This window comes from Choloepus didactylus, chromosome 2 (genome assembly GCF_015220235.1).
Source record: "Choloepus didactylus isolate mChoDid1 chromosome 2, mChoDid1.pri, whole genome shotgun sequence".
Classification (NCBI taxonomy): domain Eukaryota; kingdom Metazoa; phylum Chordata; class Mammalia; order Pilosa; family Megalonychidae; genus Choloepus; species Choloepus didactylus.
This window is the reverse complement of record NC_051308.1, coordinates 103264658-103288693: the sequence shown is the minus strand read 5'-3', so window position 1 is coordinate 103288693 and position 24036 is coordinate 103264658. Positions and strand designations below refer to the sequence as shown.

Below are 24036 nucleotides of genomic sequence, written 5' to 3'. Positions count from 1 at the left end.
AAATCCTTTTTGCTTTTTCTAAAACAATTACTCTAAGAAGCTCAATACAGAAAGCTTCAAAGAATTGAAATTTGGGCACGTCAAGTCAAGAGCAGAACTAAGAGAGCTCTGAGACAAAAGGCAATAATCCAGTGGTTGAGAAAATTCACTAAACAACACAACTTCCCAAGAAAAGGGGGGTGTCCGCTCACAGCCACCATCCTGGTGGACAGGAAACACTCCTGCCCATCGCCAGCCCCATAGCCCAGAGCTGCCCCAGACAACCCAGTGTGACGGAAGTGCTTCAAATAACAGGCACACACCACAAAACTGGGCGTGGACATTAGCCTTCCCTGCAACCTCAGCTGAATGTCCCAGAGCTGGGAAGGGGGAGCAGTGTGAATTAACAGAGCCCCATTCAGCCATCATTTGAGCAGACTGGGAGCCTCCCAACACAGCCCAGCAGCCCAGAACTGCCCTGGGGGGAAGGCACTCACCTGTGACATAGCACAGTCATCCCTCAACAGAGGACCCGGGGTGCACAGCCTGGAAGAGGGGCCCACTTGCAAGTCTCAGGAGCCATACGCCAATACCAAAGACTTGTGGGTCAGTGCCAGAGACAAACTGTGGCAGGACTGAACTGAAGGATTAGACTATTGCAGTAGCTTTAAAACTCTAGGATCATCAGGGAGATTTGATTGTTAGGGCCACCCCCCCTCCCCGACTGCCCAGAAACACGCCCCACATACAGGGCAGGCAACACCAACTACACACGCAAGCTTGGTACACCAATTGGGCCCCACAAGACTCACTCCCCCACTCACCAAAAAGGCTAAGCAGGGGAGATCTGGCTTGTGGAGAACAGGTGGCTCGTGGACGCCACCTGCTGGTTAGTTAGAGAAAGTGTACTCCACGAAGCTGTAGATCTGATAAATTAGAGATAAGGACTTCAACTGGTCTACAAACCCTAAAAGAACCCTATCAAGTTCAGCAAATGCCACGAGGCCAAAAACAACAGAAAATTATAAAGCATATGAAAAAACCAGACGATATGGATAACCCAAGCCCAAGCACCCAAATCAAAAGACCAGAAGAGACACACCTAGAGCAGCTACTCAAAGAACTAAAGATGAACAATGAGACCATAGTACGGGATATGAAGGAAATCAAGAAGACCCTAGAAGAGCATAAAGAAGACATTGCAAGACTAAATAAAAAAATGGATGATCTTATGGAAATTAAAGAAACTGTTGACCAAATTAAAAAGATTCTGGACACTCATAGTACAAGACTAGAGGAAGTTGAACAACGAATCAGTGACCTGGAAGATGACAGAATGGAAAATGAAAGCATAAAAGAAAGAATGGGGAAAAAAATTGAAAAACTCGAAATGGACCTCAGGGATATGATAGATAATATGAAACGTCCGAATATAAGACTCATTGGTGTCGCAGAAGGGGAAGAAAAGGGTAAAGGTCTAGGAAGAGTATTCAAAGAAATTGTTGGGGAAAACTTCCCAAATCTTCTAAACAACATAAATACACAAATCATAAATGCTCAGCGAACTCCAAATAGAATAAATCCAAAAAAACCCACTCCGAGACATATACTGATCACACTGTCAAACATAGAAGAGAAGGAGCAAGTTCTGAAAGCAGCAAGAGAAAAGCAATTCACCACATACAAAGGAAACAGCATAAGACTAAGTAGTGACTACTCAGCAGCCACCATGGAGGCAAGAAGGCAGTGGCACGATATATTTAAAATTCTGAGTGAGAGGAATTTCCAGCCAAGAATACTTTATCCAGCAAAGCTCTCCTTCAAATTTGAGGGAGAGCTTAAATTTTTCACAGACAAAGAAATGCTGAGAGAATTTGCTAACAAGAGACCTGCCCTACTGGAGATACTAAAGGGAGCCCTACAGACAGAGAAACAAAGACAGGACAGAGAGACTTGGAGAAAGGTTCAGTACTAAAGAGATTCGGTATGGGTACAATAAAGGATATTAATAGAGAGAGGGAAAAATATGGCAAACATAATCCAAAGGATAAGATGGCCGATTCAAGAAATGCCTTCACGGTTTTAACATTGAATGTAAATGGATTAAACTCCCCAATTAAAAGATATAGATTCGCAGAATGGATCAAAAAAAATGAACCATCAATATGTTGCATACAAGAGACTCATCTTAGACACAGGGACACAAAGAAACTGAAAGTGAAAGGATGGAAAAAAATATTTCATGCAAGCTACAGCCAAAAGAAAGCAGGTGTAGCAATATTAATCTCAGATAAAATAGACTTCAAATGCAGGGATGTTTTGAGAGACAAAGAAGGCCACTACATACTAATAAAAGGGGCAATTCAGCAAGAAGAAATAACAATTGTAAATGTCTATGCACCCAATCAAGGTGCCACAAAATACATGAGAGAAACATTGGCAAAACTAAAGGAAGCAATTGATGTTTCCACAATAATTGTGGGAGACTTCAACACATCACTCTCTCCTATAGATAGATCAACCAGACAGAAGACCAATAAGGAAACTGAAAACCTAAACAATCTGATAAATGAATTAGATTTAACAGACATCTACAGGACATTACATCCCAAATCACCAGGATACACATACTTTTCTAGTGCTCACGGAACTTTCTCCAGAATAGATCATATGCTGGGACATAAAACAAGCCTCAATAAATTTAAAAAGATTGAAATTATTCAAAGCACATTCTCTGACCACAATGGAATACAATTAGAAGTCAATAACCATCAGAGACTTAGAAAATTCACAAATACCTGGAGGTTAAACAACACACTCCTAAACAATCAGTGGGTTAAAGAAGAAATAGCAAGAGAAATTGCTAAATATATAGAGACGAATGAAAATGAGAACACAACATACCAAAACCTATGGGATGCAGCAAAAGCAGTGCTAAGGGGGAAATTTATAGCACTAAACGCATATATTAAAAAGGAAGAAAGAGCCCAAATCAAAGAACTAATGGATCAACTGAAGAAGCTAGAAAATGAACAGCAAACCAATCCTAAACCAAGTACAAGAAAAGAAATAACAAGGATTAAAGCAGAAATAAATGACATAGAGAACAAAAAAACAATAGAAAGGATAAATATCACCAAAAGTTGGTTCTTTGAGAAGATCAACAAGATTGACAAGCCCCTAGCTAGACTGACAAAATCAAAAAGAGAGAAGACCCATATAAACAAAATAATGAATGAAAAAGGTGACATAACTGCAGATCCTGAAGAAATTAAAAAAATTATAAGAGGATATTATGAACAACTGTATGGCAACAAACTGGATAATGTAGAAGAAATGGACAATTTCCTGGAAACATATGAACAACCTAGACTGACCAGAGAAGAAATAGAAGACCTCAACCAACCCATCACAAGCAAAGAGATCCAATCAGTCATCAAAAATCTTCCCACAAATAAATGCCCAGGGCCAGATGGCTTCACAGGGGAATTCTACCAAACTTTCCAGAAAGAACTGACACCAATCTTACTCAAACTCTTTCAAAACATTGAAGAAAATGGAACACTACCTAACTCATTTTATGAAGCTAACATCAATCTAATACCAAAACCAGGCAAAGATGCTACAAAAAAGGAAAACTACCGGCCAATCTCCCTAATGAATATAGATGCAAAAATCCTCAACAAAATACTTGCAAATCGAATCCAAAGACACATTAAAAAAATCATACACCATGACCAAGTGGGGTTCATTCCAGGCATGCAAGGATGGTTCAACATAAGAAAAACAATCAATGTATTACAACACATTAAAAACTCGAAAGGGAAAAATCAATTGATCATCTCAATAGATGCTGAAAAAGCATTTGACAAAATCCAACATCCCTTTTTGATAAAAACACTTCAAAAGGTAGGAATTGAAGGAAACTTCCTCAACATGATAAAGAGCATATATGAAAAACCCACAGCCAGCATAGTACTCAATGGTGAGAGACTGAAAGCCTTCCCTCTAAGATCAGGAACAAGACAAGGATGCCCGCTGTCACCACTGTTATTCAACATTGTGCTGGAAGTGCTAGCCAGGGCAATCCGGCAAGACAAAGAAATAAAAGGCATCCAAATTGGAAAAGAAGAAGTAAAACTGTCATTGTTTGCAGATGATATGATCTTATATCTAGAAAACCCTGAGAAATCAACGATACACCTACTAGAGCTAATAAACAAATTTAGCAAAGTAGCGGGATACAAGATTAATGCACATAAGTCAGTAATGTTTCTATATGCTAGAAATGAACAAACTGAAGAGACACTCAAGAAAAAGATACCATTTTCAATAGCAACTAAAAAAATCAAGTACCTAGGAATAAACTTAACCAAAGATGTAAAAGACCTATACAAAGAAAACTACATAACTCTACTAAAAGAAATAGAAGGGGACCTTAAAAGATGGAAAAATATTCCATGTTCATGGATAGGAAGGCTAAATGTCATTAAGATGTCAATTCTACCCAAACTCATCTACAGATTCAATGCAATCCCAATCAAAATTCCAACAACCTACTTTGCAGACTTGGAAAAGCTAGTTATCAAATTTATTTGGAAAGGGAAGATGCCTCGAATTGCTAAAGACACTCTAAAAAAGAAAAACGAAGTGGGAGGACTTATACTCCCTGACTTTGAAGCTTATTATAAAGCCACAGTTGCCAAAACAGCATGGTACTGGCACAAAGATAGACATATAGATCAATGGAATCGAATTGAGAATTCAGAGATAGACCCTCAGATCTATGGCCGACTGATCTTTGATAAGGCCCCCAAAGTCACCGAACTGAGCCATAATGGTCTTTTCAACAAATGGGGCTGGGAGAGTTGGATATCCATATCCAAAAGAATGAAAGAGGACCCCTACCTCACCCCCTACACAAAAATTAACTCAAAATGGACCAAAGATCTCAATATAAAAGAAAGTACCATAAAACTCCTAGAAGATAATGTAGGAAAACATCTTCAAGACCTTGTATTAGGAGGCCACTTCCTAGACTTTACACCCAAAGCACAAGCAACAAAAGAGAAAATAGATAAATGGGAACTCCTCAAGCTTAGAAGTTTCTGCACCTCAAAGGAATTTCTCAAAAAGGTAAAGAGGCAGCCAACTCAATGGGAAAAAATTTTTGGAAACCATGTATCTGACAAAAGACTGATATCTTGCATATACAAAGAAATCCTACAACTCAATGACAATAGTACAGACAGCCCAATTATAAAATGGGCAAAAGATATGAAAAGACAGTTCTCTGAAGAGGAAATACAAATGACCAAGAAACACATGAAAAAATGCTCAGCTTCACTAGCTATTAGAGAGATGCAAATTAAGACCACAATGAGATACCATCTAACACCGGTTAGAATGGCTGCCATTAAACAAACAGGAAACTACAAATGCTGGAGGGGATGTGGAGAAATTGGAACTCTTATTCATTGTTGGTGGGACTGTATAATGGTTCAGCCACTCTGGAAGTCAGTCTGGCAGTTCCTTAGAAAACTAGATATAGAGCTACCATTCGATCCAGCGATTGCACTCCTCGGTATATACCCGGAAGATCGGAAAGCAGTGACACGAACAGATATCTGCACGCCAATGTTCATAGCAGCATTATTCACAATTGCCAAGAGATGGAAACAACCCAAATGTCCTTCAACAGATGAGTGGATAAATAAAATGTGGTATATACACACGATGGAATACTACGCGGCAGTAAGAAGGAACGATCTGGTGAAACATATGACAACATGGATGAACCTTGAAGACATAATGCTGAGCGAAATAAGCCAGGCACAAAAAGAGAAATATTATATGCTACCACTAATGTGAACTTTGAAAAATGTAAAACAAATGGTTTATAATGTAGAATGTAGGGGAACTAGCAATAGAGAGCAATTAAGGAAGGGGGAACAATAATCCAGGAAGAACAGATAAGCTATTTAACGTTCTGGGGATGCCCAGAAATGACTATGGTCTGTTAATTTCTGATGGTTGTAGTAGGAACAAGTTCACTGAAATGTTGCTATATTATGTAACTTTTTTGGGGTAAAGTAGGAACATGTTGGAAGTTAAGCAGTTATCTTAGGTTAGTTGTCTTTTTCTTACTCCCTTGCTATGGTCTCTTTGAAATGCTCTTTTATTGTATGTTTGTTTTCTTTTTAACTTTTTTTTCATACAGGTGATTTGAAAAAAGAAGGGAAAGTTAAAAAAAAAAAAAAAAAAAAAAAGATGTAGTGCCCCCTTGAGGAGCCTGTGGAGAATGCAGGGGTATTCGCCTACCCCACCTCCATGGTTGCTAACATGACCACAGACATAGGGGACTGATGGTTTGATGGGTTGAGCCCTCTACCATAAGTTTTACCCTTGGGAAGACGGTTGCTGCAAAGGAGAGGCTAGGCCTCCCTGTATTTGTGCCTAAGAGTCTCCTCCCGAATGCCTCTTTGTTGCTCAGATGTGGCCCTCTCTCTCTGGCTAAGCCAACTTGAAAGGTGAAATCACTGCCCTCCCCCCTACGTGGGATCAGACACCCAGGGAAGTGAATCTCCCTGGCAACGTGGAATATGACTCCCAGGGAGGAATGTAGACCTGGCACCGTGGGACGGAGAACATCTTCTTGACCAAAAGGGGGATGTGAAAGGAAATGAAATAAGCTTCAGTGGCAGAGAGATTCCAAAAGGAGCCGAGAGGTCACTCTGGTGGGCACTCTTATACACACTTTAGACAACCCTTTTTAGGTTCTAAAGAATTGGGGTAGCTGGTGGTGGATACCTGAAACTATCAAACTACAACCCAGAACCCATGAATCTCGAAGACAGTTGTATAAAAATGTAGCTTATGAGGGGTGACAATGGGATTGGGAAAGCCATAAGGACCAAACACCACTTTGTCTTGTTTATGGATGGATGTGTAGAAAAGTAGGGGAAGGAAACAAACAGACAAAGGTACCCAGTGTTCTTTTTTACTTCAATTGCTCTTTTTCACTCTAATTATTATTCTTGTTATTTTTGTGTGTGTGCTAATGAAGGTGTCAGGGATTGATTTAGGTGATGAATGTACAACTATGTAATGGTATTGTAAACAATCGAAAGTACAATCTGTTTTGTATGACTGCGTGGTATGTGAATATATCTCAATAAAATGATGATAAAAAAAAAAAAAAAAAAAAAAAAAAAAAAAAAAATAAAGTACCATAAAACTCCTAGAAGATAATGTAGGAAAACATCTTCAAGACCTTGTATTAGGAGGCCACTTCCTAGACTTTACACCCAAAGCACAAGCAACAAAAGAGAAAATAGATAAATGGGAACTCCTCAAGCTTAGAAGTTTCTGCACCTCAAAGGAATTTCTCAAAAAGGTAAAGAGGCAGCCAACTCAATGGGAAAAAATTTTTGGAAACCATGTATCTGACAAAAGACTGATATCTTGCATATACAAAGAAATCCTACAACTCAATGACAATAGTACAGACAGCCCAATTATAAAATGGGCAGAAGATATGAAAAGACAGTTCTCTGAAGAGGAAATACAAATGGCCAAGAAACACATGAAAAAATGTTCAGCTTCACTAGCTATTAGAGAGATGCAAATTAAGACCACAATGAGATACCATCTAACACCGGTTAGAATGGCTGCCATTAAACAAACAGGAAACTACAAATGCTGGAGGGGATGTGGAGAAATTGGAACTCTTTTTCATTGTTGGTGGGACTGTATAATGGTTCAGCCACTCTGGAAGTCAGTCTGGCAGTTCCTTAGAAAACTAGATATAGAGCTACCATTCGATCCAGCGATTGCACTTCTCGGTATATACCCGGAAGATCGGAAAGCAGTGACACGAACAGATATCTGCACGCCAATGTTCATAGCAGCACTATTCACAATTGCCAAGAGATGGAAACAACCCAAATGTCCTTCAACAGATGAGTGGATAAATAAAATGTGGTATATACACACGATGGAATACTACGCGGCAGTAAGAAGGAACGATCTGGTGAAACATATGACAACATGGATGAACCTTGAAGACATAATGCTGAGCGAAATAAGCCAGGCACAAAATGAGAAATATTATATGCTACCACTAATGTGAACTTTGAAAAATGTAAAACAAATGGTTTATAATGTAGAATGTAGGGGAACTAGCAGTAGAGAGCAATTAAGGAAGGGGGAACAATAATCCAAGAAGAACAGATAAGCTATTTAACGTTCTGGGGATGCCCAGAAATGACTATGGTCTGTTAATTTCTGATGGATGTAGTAGGAACAAGTTCACTGAAATGTTGCTATATTATGTAACTTTCTTGGGGTAAAGTAGGAACATGTTGGAAGTTAAGCAGTTATCTTAGGTTAGTTGTCTTTTTCTTACTCCCTTGCTATGGTCTCTTTGAAATGTTCTTTTATTGTATGTTTGTTTTCTTTTAACTTTTTTTTTCATACAGTTGATTTGAAAAAATAAGGGAAATTTAAAAAAAAAAAAAAAAGAAAGAAAAAAGACAAACAAGGAAAAAAAAAAAAAAAGATGTAGTGCCCCCTTGAGGAGCCTGTGGAGAATGCAGGGGTATTCGCCTACCCCACCTCCATGGTTGCTAACATGACCACAGACATAGGGGACTGGTGGTTTGATGGGTTGAGCCCTCTACCATAAGTTTTACCCTTGGGAAGACGGTTGCTGCAAAGGAGAGGCTAGGCCTCCCTGTATTTGTGCCTAAGAGTCTCCTCCTGAATGCCTCTTTGTTGCTCAGATGTGGCCCTCTCTCTCTGGCTAAGCCAACTTGAAAGGTGAAATCACTGCCCTCCCCCCTACGTGGGATCAGACACCCAGGGAAGTGAATCTCCCTGGCAACGTGGAATATGACTCCCGGGGAGGAATGTAGACCCGGCATCGTGGGATGGAGAACATCTTCTTGACCAAAAGGGGGATGTGAAAGGAAATGAAATAAGCTTCAGTGGCAGAGAGATTCCAAAACGAGCCGAGAGATCACTCTGGTGGGCACTCTTACGCACACTTTAGACAACCTTTTTTAGGTTCTAAAGAATTGGGGTAGCTGGTGGTGGATACCTGAAACTATTAAACTACAACCCAGAACCCATGAATCTCGAAGACAGTTGTATAAAAATGTAGCTTATGAGGGGTGACAGTGGGATTGGGAATGCCATAAGGACCAAACTCCACTTTGTCTAGTTTATGGATGGATGTGTAGAAAAGTAGGGGAAGCAAACAAACAGACAAAGGTACCTAGTGTTCTTTTTTACTTCAATTGCTCTTTTTCACTCTAATTATTATTCTTGTTATTTTTGTGTGTGTGCTAATGAAGGTGTCAGGGATTGATTTAGGTGATGAATGTACAACTATGTAATGGTACTGTAAACAATCGAAAGTACAATTTGTTTTGTATGACTGCGTGGTATGTGAATATATCTCAATAAAATGATGATTAAAAAAAAAAAAAAATAACCATCAGAGACTTAGAAAATTCACAAACACCTGGAGGTTAAAAATGAGGGGAAGATGAAAACATTCCTGGATAATCAAAAGTTGAGGGACTTCATCACCAGTAGATCAGTTCTATAAGAAATCCTAAAGGGAATTGTGCAGGTTGAAAGGAAGGGACACTAAACAATTGACTGAAACCACATGAAGAAATAAAGATTTCCAGTAAAGATCACATGGTAAATATAAATACCAATATTACTGCATTTTTGATTTGTAACTTCACTATTTACTTCCTACAGGATCTAAAATACATAAAGTGTAATGATAAATCAGTGGTTTTGAACTCAATGTAAAATATGTAATTTTCGACAAGAACTACATAAAGGTGGGGAAAAGGGGAAGTATAGGAACATAGTTTATGTATCCTATTGAAGTTAAGTTGGTATCAAAGAAAATAAGATTGTTATAGATTTAGGATGTTAAATTTAAACCCCATGGTAAATACAAAGAAAGTATCAGAGAATATGATCGTAGAGATGAAAAGTAGAGTACGGGTTATGAGAAGTGGGGGAAGGGGAAATGGGGAGTTAATAAGAAATGAGTGTAGGGTTTCTGTTTGGGGTGAAGGGAAATTTCTAGTAATGGATGGTGGGAAGGTGATGGCATTGCAACGTTGTGAATGTGATTAATCCCACTAAATGGAATGCTTGGGAGGGGTTGGAATGGGAAGATTTATGCTGTATATGTTTCCACAATGGGAAAAAAAAGACAGTCTAAATAGATAATGACAATTAAATACCATAGATGATCCTGGATGAGATCTAAGAATGGAGGAGAAAGGGCTCAAAAGGACACAGTTGGGACATAAGAAAAAAATGAAATATAGAATGTAAGCTTTATATCAATGTTAAATTTCTTGAACTTAACTACACTTAAAGTGATTACATAAATGAATATTCTTGTTCATAAGAAATGTACATGTGAATTATATTATTTGTTCAAGGATGTGTGCAACTTGCTCTCATATGTTCAGAAGACAGAGCAATAGATGATGGATGATAGATAAGGAGGGAGGGAAAGAAATGGTAAAGTGACAAAATATTAAAGTTGGTAGATCTGGATTATTGGTGGAGGGGGGTTGGGGTATGCTGGAGTTCTATGTATGGGGTTTGTATTATTTTTGCCACTGTCCTGTAAGTTTGAATTTATTTCAAAAAAAAAAGAAAGAAAGAAAAAGAAAAAAGAAGGAATTACAAGGAAAAAGCAATAAAAAAAATCAGCCAACATGACATTCATTTAGATTTGTTCTCTAACTACTTGTGAAGTCATAAATTGAATGTTATCACTGTTATGTATATATGTTGAATTTCACAAAAAAACACAACAAAAACTCAAGCCACAATGTAGTTGACATATTGTTAGCAATTATAAGAATTTTTGCTTAATCAATACTTATTAAAGCCGTTGGTGATAAAGAGCAATTATGCTTTTTTTTTTTAGTGGATTCCAATCCTAGGACAGAGATCTCTACTTTTATTTCCTAAGCACCTTCAAAGAAAGCAAACCAGCTCTCTCTCTAAAGCCAGCATTTCCTTCTTTGGATCTGACATTCTGCTTTTCTTGCAGGTTGCTATTTTTCATTTTTACCAGAGGGGCAGAAAAATAAATCTTGCAAAAGGGCAAATGGTGCCACCTAGTGGCTAAGAGCACAAATACAGAAGCAGTTAAATTCACAGCTTCAGTTGATTGAGGTTACTGAGGCAGACAGACCAGACTCTGTAAGTATTCAGTAACAATTCAGATGTATCCCCTACTCCCACCATTGAAGGACCTTGCACTTATTTTAGGGAGTTGAGGAAGAAAAGCTCACTTCCAACAGAAAACAGTAAAGCTGAGGGAATAATTATGATATCTGAATAAAACATCCAGGAGATGAACCCTTAGTAGTTTTTTTTTCTTCTTCCAGAATATAAATATCTATCATTTTTAACAGTGAGTAACTTTAATATATACTAGTTGAAATAAATAAAGTCTACATAGAAAGAAGTATATAGTGTCTATCATGACAGCCTCCCTCACAATGCCAGCTCCCAGAAATAACAACAGTTTGTTAGTCAGTATTTTTCATACTACATATACATCAGAATTTTCAAAATAAATGAGCTCAAACATACTTTCTATTTGTAAACCAGCTTAAAAAAATATTATAGCTAGCATGGATCAGTTTCTATGTTATCTTTTTTAATAGTTGCCTAGTATTTTATTGATTTAATCAATCCATTATTGGTAGTCATTTAGATGGTTTCCATTTTTCACTATTATAAACGATGTTGCTGGATGTTGTGTTGCGATCCCCAAGATCACCCCAAGATCACCCTCTGGCTCCCCCAGATTCAATGATTTGCTAGAAGAATTCACAGAACTCAGAAAAGTTGTTATGCAAATTTACAAATTATTACAGCAAAGGATATATATTAAAATCAGCAAAGGGAAAAGGCACATGGGTGAAGTCCAGGCACAAGCTTCCAGACGTCCCCTCCCAGTAAGGTCGCATAGGGACTTTACTGGGGGTCAGTTATTCAGACGAGCAGCGCCCACATGATGACCTTAGCTGCCAAGTTTCCAGCCCCTCCCAGAGGTCACACTGATACAGCATGTCCCAGGGCCTCAGGCAAACAAAAAGAGTCTCATTGATTCTAATCCACTAATGTGCTGATGACCGCTCTTTTCTGAGTAACACCCCAATAAGACTGCCTAGGATGAGAGTGTAAGAAAAAGATGAGAAAAGAACTGAAAAGAGGATGCTGGAGAACAGTAAGACTTAAGGAGCAGGTAAGTAAAAGGAGCCCACAAAGGAAACTGAGAAGTTGTAGGCAAAGAGATAATAAAGAAAAATTAGTATCTCAGAAGTCAAGGATTGGTATCTGGGAAGCCATCCCTGATTACTGCCTGTTGTGGATTGAATCATATCACCCACAAAGACATGTTCAAGACCTATTCCTGAGTTGTGTGGATGTGATCTTGATCATCGATCTTCTAAGATTTACTATTTTAAGATGGGACTCAATTCAATATGACTGGAGTCCCTATAAGCAAGAGCAATTTGGAGTGAGGAGACAGAAGGAGAAAACGGAGGCTGAGATTGAGTTATGGATTGTGGCAAGCCACCACCAGAGCACTAGAGAAACCACGGCATGCCAATACCTTGATTTTGGACTTCTAGCTCCAAAACTGTGAGACAATAAATTCCTGTTGTTTAGCCAATCAGCCTGAGGTATTTGTTACAGCAGCCTGGCAAACCAAGACACCTTCTTTCCATCTGGGTTAGATGCTCCCCATTTCGTAACACTAATTAGGTTATTTACTTATCTTTTACCCAAACCTTGAGGTCAAAGACTGTCCTAATTTTCACATCCTCAGCATCTACTCTAGTGCCTGACACACCACAAGCGTTTCCATGTCTGTAAAGTGAAAAAGGTTGTGTTGATTTAACCAGAAGACTGCTACTGTGACTCTTCCTGCAGACACTGGGTAAACCTAACTCAGGTAAAACCTTTGAGATGGAAGAGGAAAAGGGGTTGAGAGGAAAGTTCATAATGTCCCTTCTGGCATGCCTTTCCCTTCTATTTCTAACATTCCCAAAGATGGATTTGTCACCAGTATTAGCCCAGATTCTACGGGGGATAAAAAAAAAACAAAAAAAACAAAGTCTACCCTCAAGAGGTTCATAGCATGTGTGTGGTGAGTGGGAGTGGGGGGTAGGGGAAAATACCTTCTTCCTCTAATCTCTACAGTCTGCCCACTTCAAGGGGGTATACCCCCGACTAGAAACATTTATTCCTTCCTCCATTTGATTTTAGTGGGGCTCAAGTGTCTGTGCCCTGGGTATCTAGAGACACTCTTTAAAATTTATAAAATTATACATGAAAGAGAGAAAAGCATTTCTTGACATCCAGGAGCTAGCCTGGTACCAGCTAGGAAGGCCTTCCTTGGTGTTGCTACAGCTGGCCAAGTACTCACAGCTAGGTGTTGGTGTTCTGCTGGACATAATCTCACAGAACATCAACATCTAAAAAGGCCACTTTTAGACCATAATGGAACAAGACAAAAACAAGACTTCTCTGTAACCATGTCTGAACACCGACAGACAGGAACATCGTCTAAGCAACAAAATACCAAATATCAACCTATCCTGGCAAAAGTGAGTGATCATTACTTCTTGACAATTACAGTTTTAGCCTCTCTTGAGTCTACCCTCCCTGTAGATAAGATTTATTCAGCTGTCTAATCACAGAATCACCCCAACTTCCAGATAGCATTCAATTCTGAGCAAAGCTCTGCTTCCTTAAAACCTCTCCAAAATTGTCTAACACAAGCTGTGATGGTTGGGTTCATGTGTCAGCTTTGCCAGGTCAAGCAAAGCACTGGCCTAACCGTTACTGCAAGGACATTTCATGGCTGGTTAAAAAACCAGAAGACTGGTTTATTAAATCCTCAGTCAGTTGATTGCATCTGTGACTGATTACATCTATGATCAACTAAGAGAGTCTTCTTCAATGAGAGAATTCAATCAGTTGGATTTAATCCTATCAGTTGAAGACTTAAGGGAGAAGAGAGAACTTTCATTTCTCCTTCAGCCAGTAAGCCTTTCCGGGGGAGTTCATCCAAGACCTTCATTGGAGTTGCCAGCTCGCTGCCTGCCCTATGGAATTTGGATTCGTGCATCCTGCCCTACAGAATTTGAACTCACAGGTCTCCACAGTTACGTGAGACACTTCTACTAAATCTCGTATTTAAAGATATCTCCTGTTGGTTCTGTTTCCCTAGAGAACTCTATTAAACAAGCCCAAATCCAACAATAAGCCCTTTCAAGCACCCTCTTACTGAGATGTCCCATGGTTCCCCACAGTTGCGGTTGAGAAATAAAGTCATCTTGTTTAACTACAGGTGGGTTCCTGGTGGTCTCTGGCTGGAAGGCATTGACAAACAAAAGCATACTCAAAATATAAAACGGTAAACATCAATAAGAAAAGGATTAACATCCCAATAACAAATTGGGAAATAAATAAAAAATAAAAAAATAAAAGAGAAGAAATACAAATAAATGGCCTTACAGGCATTGAAAAAAAAGTTTGACTTCAAATGCATGAAACAATGCTGTTGATTCTGTTGGTGGGACCATTTCAAAACTGGGTGCCGCTGCTCCTGCTGTCCCCTTTTTGAAAGTCTCAACACTAAAAAAAGCGGAAGAAACCCTGTAGTTGGGGAATTTTATCCTCTATCATCAGATGGCGGCGGGGGTAGGAGTGAAGGGTTGGTGGGGAAATGCGGAGGGCGGCTAAAGGTCGCCCTGAATGGGGATTAGTTCCACCACCGCAGCGTTAACATCACCCTCTCTTGTACATCCACGGTCCCAGAGTCGATGTGGTCCTCCGGTGGTGCAGCTGCGCCGCGCAGGTCGGCGGATCCCATGGGAGGGATGTTCTAGCCAGTCGCCCCACTCGATGGTAGGGCCAGCGTTGGCCTGGCTACTGGGCGCCGCCATGTTGGAGCCTCGGGACCCGAGCCATGGAACCCAGAGCCGGAGCCAGAGCGCTAGCGAGGCCAGCTTTGCCGGGCAGATGCAGCAAGTGCTGCCGGGACTTTACCTGGGTGGGGCCGCGGCCGTCGCGGAGTTGGACCTTCTCAGGGAAATGGGCGTCACGGCCGTGCTGACGGTGGACTCGGAGGCGCCCAGTTTCACAGCAGGGCCTGGGGTCGAAAGAATGCGGTGCCTCTTCGTGCCAGCGCTGGACGAACCCGAGACGGACCTGCTCAGTCACCTGGACCGGTGCGTGGCCTTCATCGACCATGCCCGCGCCGAGGGCCGCGCAGTGTTGGTGCACTGGTGAGTGGCTGGGTCCGTGGGGAGAACACCCCCGCCTCGCTCCCAGCCAAGGCTTCCAAGAGAGGACAGATGCGGGCAGACCATGAAAACCTCCTTCCAACCCCCGTCCCGCGTGAGGCCTGAGTCGGAGAGAGGTGGGGGCAGGAGGCAGGCCCCTGATGGCGTGCAGGCTTTCATTCATTCATGTGTTGGTTCATTTTGCAGGAACCGCCTTGGTTTTGGGAGAATAATCAGATAAATGACAACATCCCTTCATATAAAGAGTTTACGGTTTTGTAGGAGAAGCCAGATACCCACCCAGATAATTGTAATGCAGACTAGGATGTGATGCTTGTACTAAGAGATTTACAGAGGTCATTATTATTCAGACGAGAGAGGAAAAGCAGATTCTTTTCAATTTTTTTTTTTTTTTGGTTGGGGGTGGGGGGTGTTGATGAAAGGGAAAGAAAAGAATTGGGGAGAGAAGTTTCTGATCTAAAGAATAACTGGGGAAAGAAAGGGTAGGTTGTAGCAAAGGCAAATAAGATAGAAAATCCTAATGAGTATTTGGGAATCCTTAAGTAGTCATTTTGACTGGATTAGGGTGTGATGTACCAGCATTTGTTATAAGTGTTTACATAAAGGAAAGAGGGTAGTGATAAATAAAAACTGAGAGCCCTAAATGCCAAGAGCAAAGGAGTTTAGATTTGTTCCCGAAGCCATTACAAATTTTTGAAACATCAATTTAATTATTTTTGAATAGGTAAGACATTCATATGGTTTAGAATTCAAAGGGAATAAGAAGATATTCAATGAAAATTCTCCCTACAACCTGGGCACCTAGTTCCCTTCCCTGGAGACAATGAATGTTAACAGTTTCTTACTTATCCTTTTGAGATACTTTATGCATGTAAAAGCAAACACTTGTGTGTGCTTATTTCCCTTTGTTTTATTTACATGTCAGCATATTCACCCTGTTCTGCACCTTTTTTCCCTCACTTAAAAGATCTCAAAGATTGTCCCATATCAGAACATAAAAAAGTCTTCGTATTTTTTTGAGCTACGTATTCCATTTTATGAATTACCATAATTAATTTAACTTATCTCATACTTGATAGACATTAAATTAATCCCAGTATTTTACAAACAGGCATAACCTTTAACGTAGCCTTTTTACCCTTGTGTGAGTATACCTGTAGGGGAAGTTCTTACAAGTAGAATAATTGGGTCAAAGAGTTAGGTGCATTTGTAATTTTTAACAGTTATTACCAAGTTGGTCTCCTTTTACACTTCCACCCATTGTAGAAAGTTCCTTTTTGCCTACATGGTCACCAGTAAAGTGAAATATCAAGTCTTTTGATCTTTGCCCATCTGATAGGTGAAAAATGCATTTTTGGGGGAGATTGTAGTGTAGGGAACTTTAAGTAGTAGAATTGATTGATGGTAGTGGAGATGAGTCAAAAAGACTCACCTTTCTTATTACTTGGAATTTGTGTTTATACTTAATATGGGAGTCTTTTAGACTCAATTAGACATTTAAAAGTCATGTATCACTCTGATGCATACATAAAAAGGAAAATATTGTAAAAAAACATAAATTGGTTAAATTATTCCTAAAACTACTTCACATACAGTCTAATTCTTTTGAATAATTTATTAAAGATTCCCTATCCATAGCAATGACAGATCTGTCACAATTGCCATCTGACTACATCAGTTTTAAGACACAATTTGAGAGAGAGGAATGTAAAAATGTGTCTTTAAAAATAGATGAAATGTGATAATCCAGACATGATGTAATGGTAGCTCTGACCTTCTGAAAATAGCAATGATGGTGGAGAGAGGAAGGGGTCTCAAGTGAGAGATATAATGGTTGAAACCGGTTTGTTCCAACAAATGATTTTTTTCTACTCTAGAGGACTATGTGAAGGTGGATAATCAATGTGGGTAAAACATAGGAGGCGAGTTGGTTAATTCTATGTGCATGAACTAATTTGGAGTTAGTACTAGGTACTTGGCTCCTAATAATGTCTTCATCACTTACAAGTTGTGTGACTTTACACAGAGCACATAATTTCTTTGACTCTCAGATTCCTCATCTCCAAAATGAGATGCCATACTTTCCTGACTGAATTGCTGAGTGATCATATGGCATATGTGAAAGGACCTAAATTTTGTGAAGTGTGACATGAATGATGTAATTAAATCTGATTTATTATTGGCAGTAATTAGTTAAATTTCTTGGTTGGCTCATCCAAAATAAACTTGAAACTTTATTTCTTTAATTGTGACTTTAATTTTTTTTCCCCCAATTCCTTTATTATTTATAGATTACTCAACATTTCTTTGTGTTCCTCTCTCCAACACCAAAATAAGTGCCCTATAGATGGTGACTTTTTCATTATCTTTGTCTCCCTATAGCACTTAATGCAATGGTCAGTTGGTAAATGTTTGCTCAATGAATGATTGAATAAATGAATATATAAATCTGCACCTTATGTACAGTAATGAATAAGCATAATGTTCATCATATTTCAATTTCTAACTTTTGAAGTAACCAGGGTAAGCATGAGGGCTGAGATCTTAACTGTCTTGTTTATCCCTATATCTCCAGTGCCTTATGCACAGTGGATGTTTATTCCTAAATAATAATAATAATAGCCAACATTTATGTCTACTGAGTGCTTTACAAATATTATCTAATGCTGTTTCTATTCTTTCTTTAATGCCTAATGCAGTGCCTACAACATAATAGAGAAGTTACTCATAGGTACTTGCTGAAACTAATTCAGATTATTTGAGGAAGAGGGAGACAAATGACATTTGTGTACCCTTTAAAATTCAACCAAAGATTTGTTTGAGTAGAAGTAGAAGCAGACATGAAGTGGACCTGAATTTTGCCATTAATAAGGGAATGGGTTTTTTTTTTTTAATTATTGCTATTTGCTATTTTATTTTAAAGGTCTCTCTTTCAGTCATTCAGGAGTCAGTAGAAGTGTTGCTGTAGTGACTGCTTTTTTGATGAAGACTGATGAACTTACCTTTGAAAAAGCTTATGAAAACCTCCAGACTGTCAAACCAGAGGCTAAGTGAGTTCTTTGTTATGGCAATAATTCTACTTTTGTGATGTGATTTATTTAAAGAAGATTGAACTTTACATTTGTTTGTCGCTATAGGATGAATGAGGGATTTGAGTGGCAACTGAAATTATACCAGGCAATGGGATATGAAGTGGACACCTCTAGTGCAGTTTATAAGCAGTATCGTTTACAAAAGGTTACAGAGAAGTATCCAGGTAAGTAATAATACTTGCTGCTGTATAATGGGCCCTTTATATATGTCATTTACTCTGGCACTAAACACATCAGATGCATTATTTCATTTACATTTCCAGCAATCCCATGAGATAGTTATCATTGTTTTCCATTTGAAACTGTGACAGGGAGAAATAACTTGTTCAGGATCAAATGGCTTGTAAGTGGTGGGGCTGGGATTTGAACTCAAGTAGTCTGTGCCCTGACTTAATAATCATGCTGTCATACCTCATCCTGATTTCTCAACACTGGAGCACTAGAACTTTTTTTTTTTTTTTTAAATTTCTGAGGCTAGCACTCATTGCCTCAATTTGACGTTAACTGAATTTTGTCTGAAAATGCCAAGTTGATTTTGACAGATGGATCTATTTTATTTGTATCTTACAGAATTGCAGAATTTACCTCAGGAACTCTTTGCTGTTGACCCAACCACCACTTCACAAGGATTGAAAGATGAGGTTCTCTACAAATGTAGAAAGTGCAGGTAAAATGTTTTGTATCCTCTGGAGATTTTTATCTTGTCTCAGTAGCTGAAAAGTGCTTAAAGTTTCATTTTCTTATATCTGTTTAGGAAGAATTTGTCTAATTGAATAATGCAGAAATTTCAAATTCAAATCTGCTTTCAAGAAGAGTATAAATTTTTAAAATTACAAGTCATCAGATTTAGGGATTGTTGAAAATTAATGTACCATAGTCAGTAATATATTATTTTGTCTTCTAAAATACACTGCACGTTTCATCTTAGTTTTGAATCCTTTTGGAAGTCATTAAAGTTGTTTGTTTGGGAGTTGCAGGCGATCCTTATTTCGAAGTTCTAGCATTTTGGATCATAATGAAGGAAGTGGCCCTATAGCCTTTACCCACAAGAGAATGACATCATCTTTCATGCCTATGACAGGAAGTCAGGCTCAGTGTACATCTTATTTCATTGAACCTGTACAATGGATGGAATTGGCTTTGTTAGGAGTGATGGATGCACAGGTGAGGACACATTTTCTACAATTTTGTTATATTGACTATATTTTGTTCCTTCTTACATTTTAAACCATATTAGTGTTTTACTGGTGTTTTGCTCTATTGTAACTCTGTTCCTTCTGAATATCATATTTTCTCTATGGTAAAAGATCTATCAAAAATAAATTAATTTAAAAAAACCCAGCTGATCCAAAATAGTGAACCACTTTTGGTTTAAGTTAATAAATTACTTTTAAGCTATTGTTTATATTTTTTGAAATATAAAACTAAATAATATAATTTATTTTTTAAACTATTTAGGATATATTTAACAAAACTTGAACTTTGTAACAAGCAGGGTAAATCAAGAATTTTAAAAGTAGACTTAAAATTTCTTCATTACAATTGTATTTTCTTTTTTCTGTTTTTGGCTTCTTGTATCCTCTCTTTTTTTTCCCGGTCATTGAATCTAGTACGTTAGCTATGAGGTTCTTTTTCATTTCCTATTAATTCTAAAGAATGCAGCTCATTTTTTATGAAGATCATGTGACAGCTACTTTTCTCTTTTAGATTTATTTGATATTAACCTTAAGGCATTCTATAATAATAATCTTAATAGTGATTTTAAAGTTTGCTTAGTACTTATATTTTATGAAACCCTTTACTATTATCTTATTTAAACTATACAATAACTATTAAGTAAGTAAAGCAAATATATTCACATTTTATGCATGAGGAAACTTAGTTTACATTAGTTAGTTTCTTGTATAGAAAGTGGTACCCAAGTTTCCAGACCATGCTGCTTTTTAAAAACAGTTTTATTGAGATATATATCATATAATTCACCCATTTAAAGTATACAACTTATAGGTTTTTACTATAATCACAGAGTTGTGCAGCCATCACCACAATCAATTTTAGGACATTTTCATCACCCCCAAAATAAACCCAATATCTATTGGTAATCACTTACCATTCCCTACAATTCCCACTTCTTCCCCAGCCCTAACAAACCTAATCTACTTTCTGTCTATAGATTTCTTATTCTGTACATTCATATAAGTGGGATCATATACTGTGTGGTCTTTTGTGACTGGCTTCTTTGATTTAGCATAGTGTTTTCAAGGTTCCTCATGTTATAGCAAAATCAGTTCTTCATTCTTTTGTTGCTGAATAATATTCCACTCTGTGGTTCTGGATACAAGTCCCTTATCAGGAAACTATTGTCTTCTATTTTGTAGGTTATCTTTTCACTTTCTTGATGGTATCTTGGTGGTATCAGTTACAGCACTACAATTTTTTATTTTGATCAAGTCCAATTTATCTGTTTTTTTTTTTTTTTCTTCTGTTCCTTGTGCTTTGGCCTGCTGCTTTTATTTAACTTGGAAAAACATACATACATAATAAAGACAATTTTTGTGAAAGATTCCAGATCACATTTGTGTATGCTTTCTTTATAAAGATATTTGAATTTTTTTTTCTCTAGAGTATATAAGTAGAAGTGGAATTCTTGGCCTGAAGACTGTATACATGTAGAATTTTACCAGTATTGCAGGAAGACTTTCAAAAAATCCATATCAGTTTCCCTTTCACTAACAGTGAATGCTCATACCATTTCCCCATAACCTTGCCAATAATGGATATTATAAAACTTGTAGAAGTTTTTTAATCTGTAAGGTGAAAAATGTTAATCCTAAAATGTTTTGAGTTTTCATGATTATTTCTGAAGTCCAACATCTTTTATATATCAGCTGTTTATAACTTCTTTTCTGTAAATTGTCTTCACAACCTTGGCCCATTTTTATATGGAATTTGTCTTTTCCATATTGATTTATAGGAGCTCTTTATATAATCTAGATGTTCCTGCTTCATATACAACATTGCAAATATTTTCTCTTGTGTATTGCTTATCCCAACTTTGTGGTATATTTTTTCATATTAAAATTTTAGATATTTATGTAATAAAATATGTCAGTTTTTTCCTTAATGGTTTCTGAATTTTATGCCCAGGCTTTCTGTAGCCCAAGATTAAAACTAAAAATTCCTACCTCATACCATGCACAAATTGAAGAGCTAAGCATAAAAAATACAATCCTGTAAATACATTAGAAGAATATATGATAGACTTATTAAGGCTTTTCAGATTTATGTATTTAACTGGAGTATCTGTTTGTTTTTTAAATAGCCTGGAATCTGAGATGGACTAATTTATATACTGTCAATATCAATTAGTAATAGAACATAAGAATCCTAATATGCTTTTCTGTTCTTTAGCCAGGAAGATGTTAGTTTGAAATATTAAATTGTAGACTGATTTAAAAACCATATATTTATGCCACAGTCATCAATCTTTCCTCAAACTTCAACTTTCTCCTCTCAAAATGAAATTAATCTGTTGCTCCTCGAAAGTCTCAGAGTACAGTGTGACTCTTATACAATTATTTTAGTCCGCCATCTATTATAGTAAATTATGGATAGATTTTGTCTCACTGATTAGATTTTAAAGTCCTTGAAGGTAGAGACCATGTCTTATTTGTGTTTATATCCTCTATAATGCAAAAAATAATTATTTGTTTTTTATAAAAATGAACGAATGAAGTAACTCATTTGCTTTATTTCAGCTTCTTTGCCCCAAATGCAGTGCCAAGTTGGGTTCCTTCAATTGGTGTGGTGAACAGTGCTCCTGTGGTAGATGGATAACACCTGCTTTTCAAATACATAAGAATAGAGTGGATGAAATGAAAATGCTGCCAGTTTTAGGATTACAAACAAGAAAAAACACAAACTTGTGACATTTGATAGCTTAGAAAGAAACTTACTAATGATATATGCTACCCTTGCTTATTGTCATTAAGGCAAATTGTCTAATTTTTAGGCCATCAGCATTTCATTTGGAATGTGAGAAGCTAAAAATCACTTGATTTGACTTGGAAGTTATGCTTTGTTAGCCTGCTATATTATATAGGAAGAATAATTTATATGGAAATCAAGCATATAGATTTTATTTTGTTTGGTATAGGAATCTTTTGTAACCTAGATATTTTCTTTGTTTCATATATTTTAAAAAGTTCTGACTTTTGGAATGTTTAGTTATGTGATCTTAAGTTCTGGGTGGACAAAATTACGTACCAAAATTGGTAACTGTCATATTTCAAAACGTATTCTTTTACCTGCAGAAATGTAAAGCAGATTTATTTGGTCATATTTTGAAATTTCTTTCTCCTTCTCTTTTTTAAAGGAACATTGGGAAACCTTAGTTTGTCTAGATTTTTCTTGGAAATGTAGAAAAGAAAAGACCATAAGTAGGGCACTGATTAAAATGTGATTTTCTTAATTACTGCTCTGGAATCCCAGTCATCTAAATTATTTATTAAAGTTTGTTTGAGTTACCTCTTGAAGTAATCTACATAAGGAAATGTATTGGTGTTGGTATGTTTCTATTGATAAAGGAAACAGATTCTTAAAATGTGGAGTTACTACATATCAACTATGTTTTTAGCCTGATATATTAGAGTATTGGGAAACAGTAATATATCCAGATTAGTTTTCTGACCTGAACTCTGGAAACTGGAACTTATTTTACTCATTACTAATAATTAGAATTGGACCTAATTAGCTATTTGAACATTTATGTGAAACCAGAATTAACTAATAAAGAGAAATATAGTCTATGTTCTCAAGACATTTTGCATATTTACATGTATATATGTGTCTTATGTGTATATAAACATAAAAATGGCAGTATTTAAAAATGCATAAAGAAAATGTGAATAATGACCCTCTTAAAAAATGCTTAGCTTAATTTTTGAAATATATAGGAGTGTTATGGATGATTCTTGAGAAAATGTCAACAGGACCTGAAGCCTTTGGCAACTTCTATATAATAATATTTTCTTATGAAAAGCATCGAGTACTACTATTAAAGCTCACTAGTGTTTTTAAGTTTGTTTTTTTTTAGCCAAGTTGCTATGTCCTTCCAGTCCTCCCTCAAAATAAATGACACATACAAATTCTCTTTTAAATTGTGTTTGTTTCCCATAATCTGTTGTGTCCTTTGTTTCCCAAATAAAGCATAGGTCTTAATAGGAATTTTCCATAGGCTAAAAGTAAAGAGCCTTTACTCAGGCTTAGATCTCCATGGATGGAGATTGTAAGAAAAATTTAACTCTGCCCCTTCAAACCTAGACTGGAGATTTGCTAGAGGGGTCTGCTGTAGATAGTAGGCATGCCTACTGTCATCCATTCCCAGCAATTTGAAGAGCATTGTCACCTTGGGTTCAGGGCTCTCTCTCTCTCTCTCTCTTTTTTTTGTTACATTCATGCTTTTGATTGGGGAGAAATGCATAAACACGCACACTAAGTGGTATGAAAACAGATTATAAATAGCCTTCTGTTGGTTCAGATCAGATTCTGCTGCCAAATGAGATGGCCAGACACTCAGTTTTGGG

At 37.4% G+C, this 24036-nt stretch overlaps 1 protein-coding gene across 1 annotated transcript; it reads left to right on the top strand.

Annotated features, from left to right (window-relative positions):
* The first annotated feature begins 14938 nt into the window (after positions 1 to 14938).
* On the top strand, positions 14939 to 23610 carry DUSP12 (dual specificity phosphatase 12). Its single transcript, XM_037813288.1, has 6 exons — positions 14939 to 15341; positions 18296 to 18409; positions 18497 to 18615; positions 19022 to 19118; positions 19429 to 19615; positions 22210 to 23610. The coding sequence occupies exons 1-6, from the start codon at positions 14959 to 14961 to the stop codon at positions 22378 to 22380; spliced, it is 1071 nt and encodes a 356-aa protein (XP_037669216.1). The 5' UTR covers positions 14939 to 14958; the 3' UTR covers positions 22381 to 23610.
* The last annotated feature ends 426 nt before the right edge of the window (positions 23611 to 24036 follow it).

Excerpts from the sequence above, each read along its gene's own strand:
- DUSP12 (XM_037813288.1), top strand. The coding sequence starts at position 14,959 with ATGGTAGGGCCAGCGTTGGCCTGGCTACTGGGCGCCGCCATGTTGGAG. Across the intron at positions 18,616-19,021 it reads GGTTACAGAGAAGTATCCAG|AATTGCAGAATTTACCTCAG; the intron begins GTAAGTAATAAT and ends TGTATCTTACAG. Across the intron at positions 19,616-22,209 it reads TAGGAGTGATGGATGCACAG|CTTCTTTGCCCCAAATGCAG; the intron begins GTGAGGACACAT and ends GCTTTATTTCAG.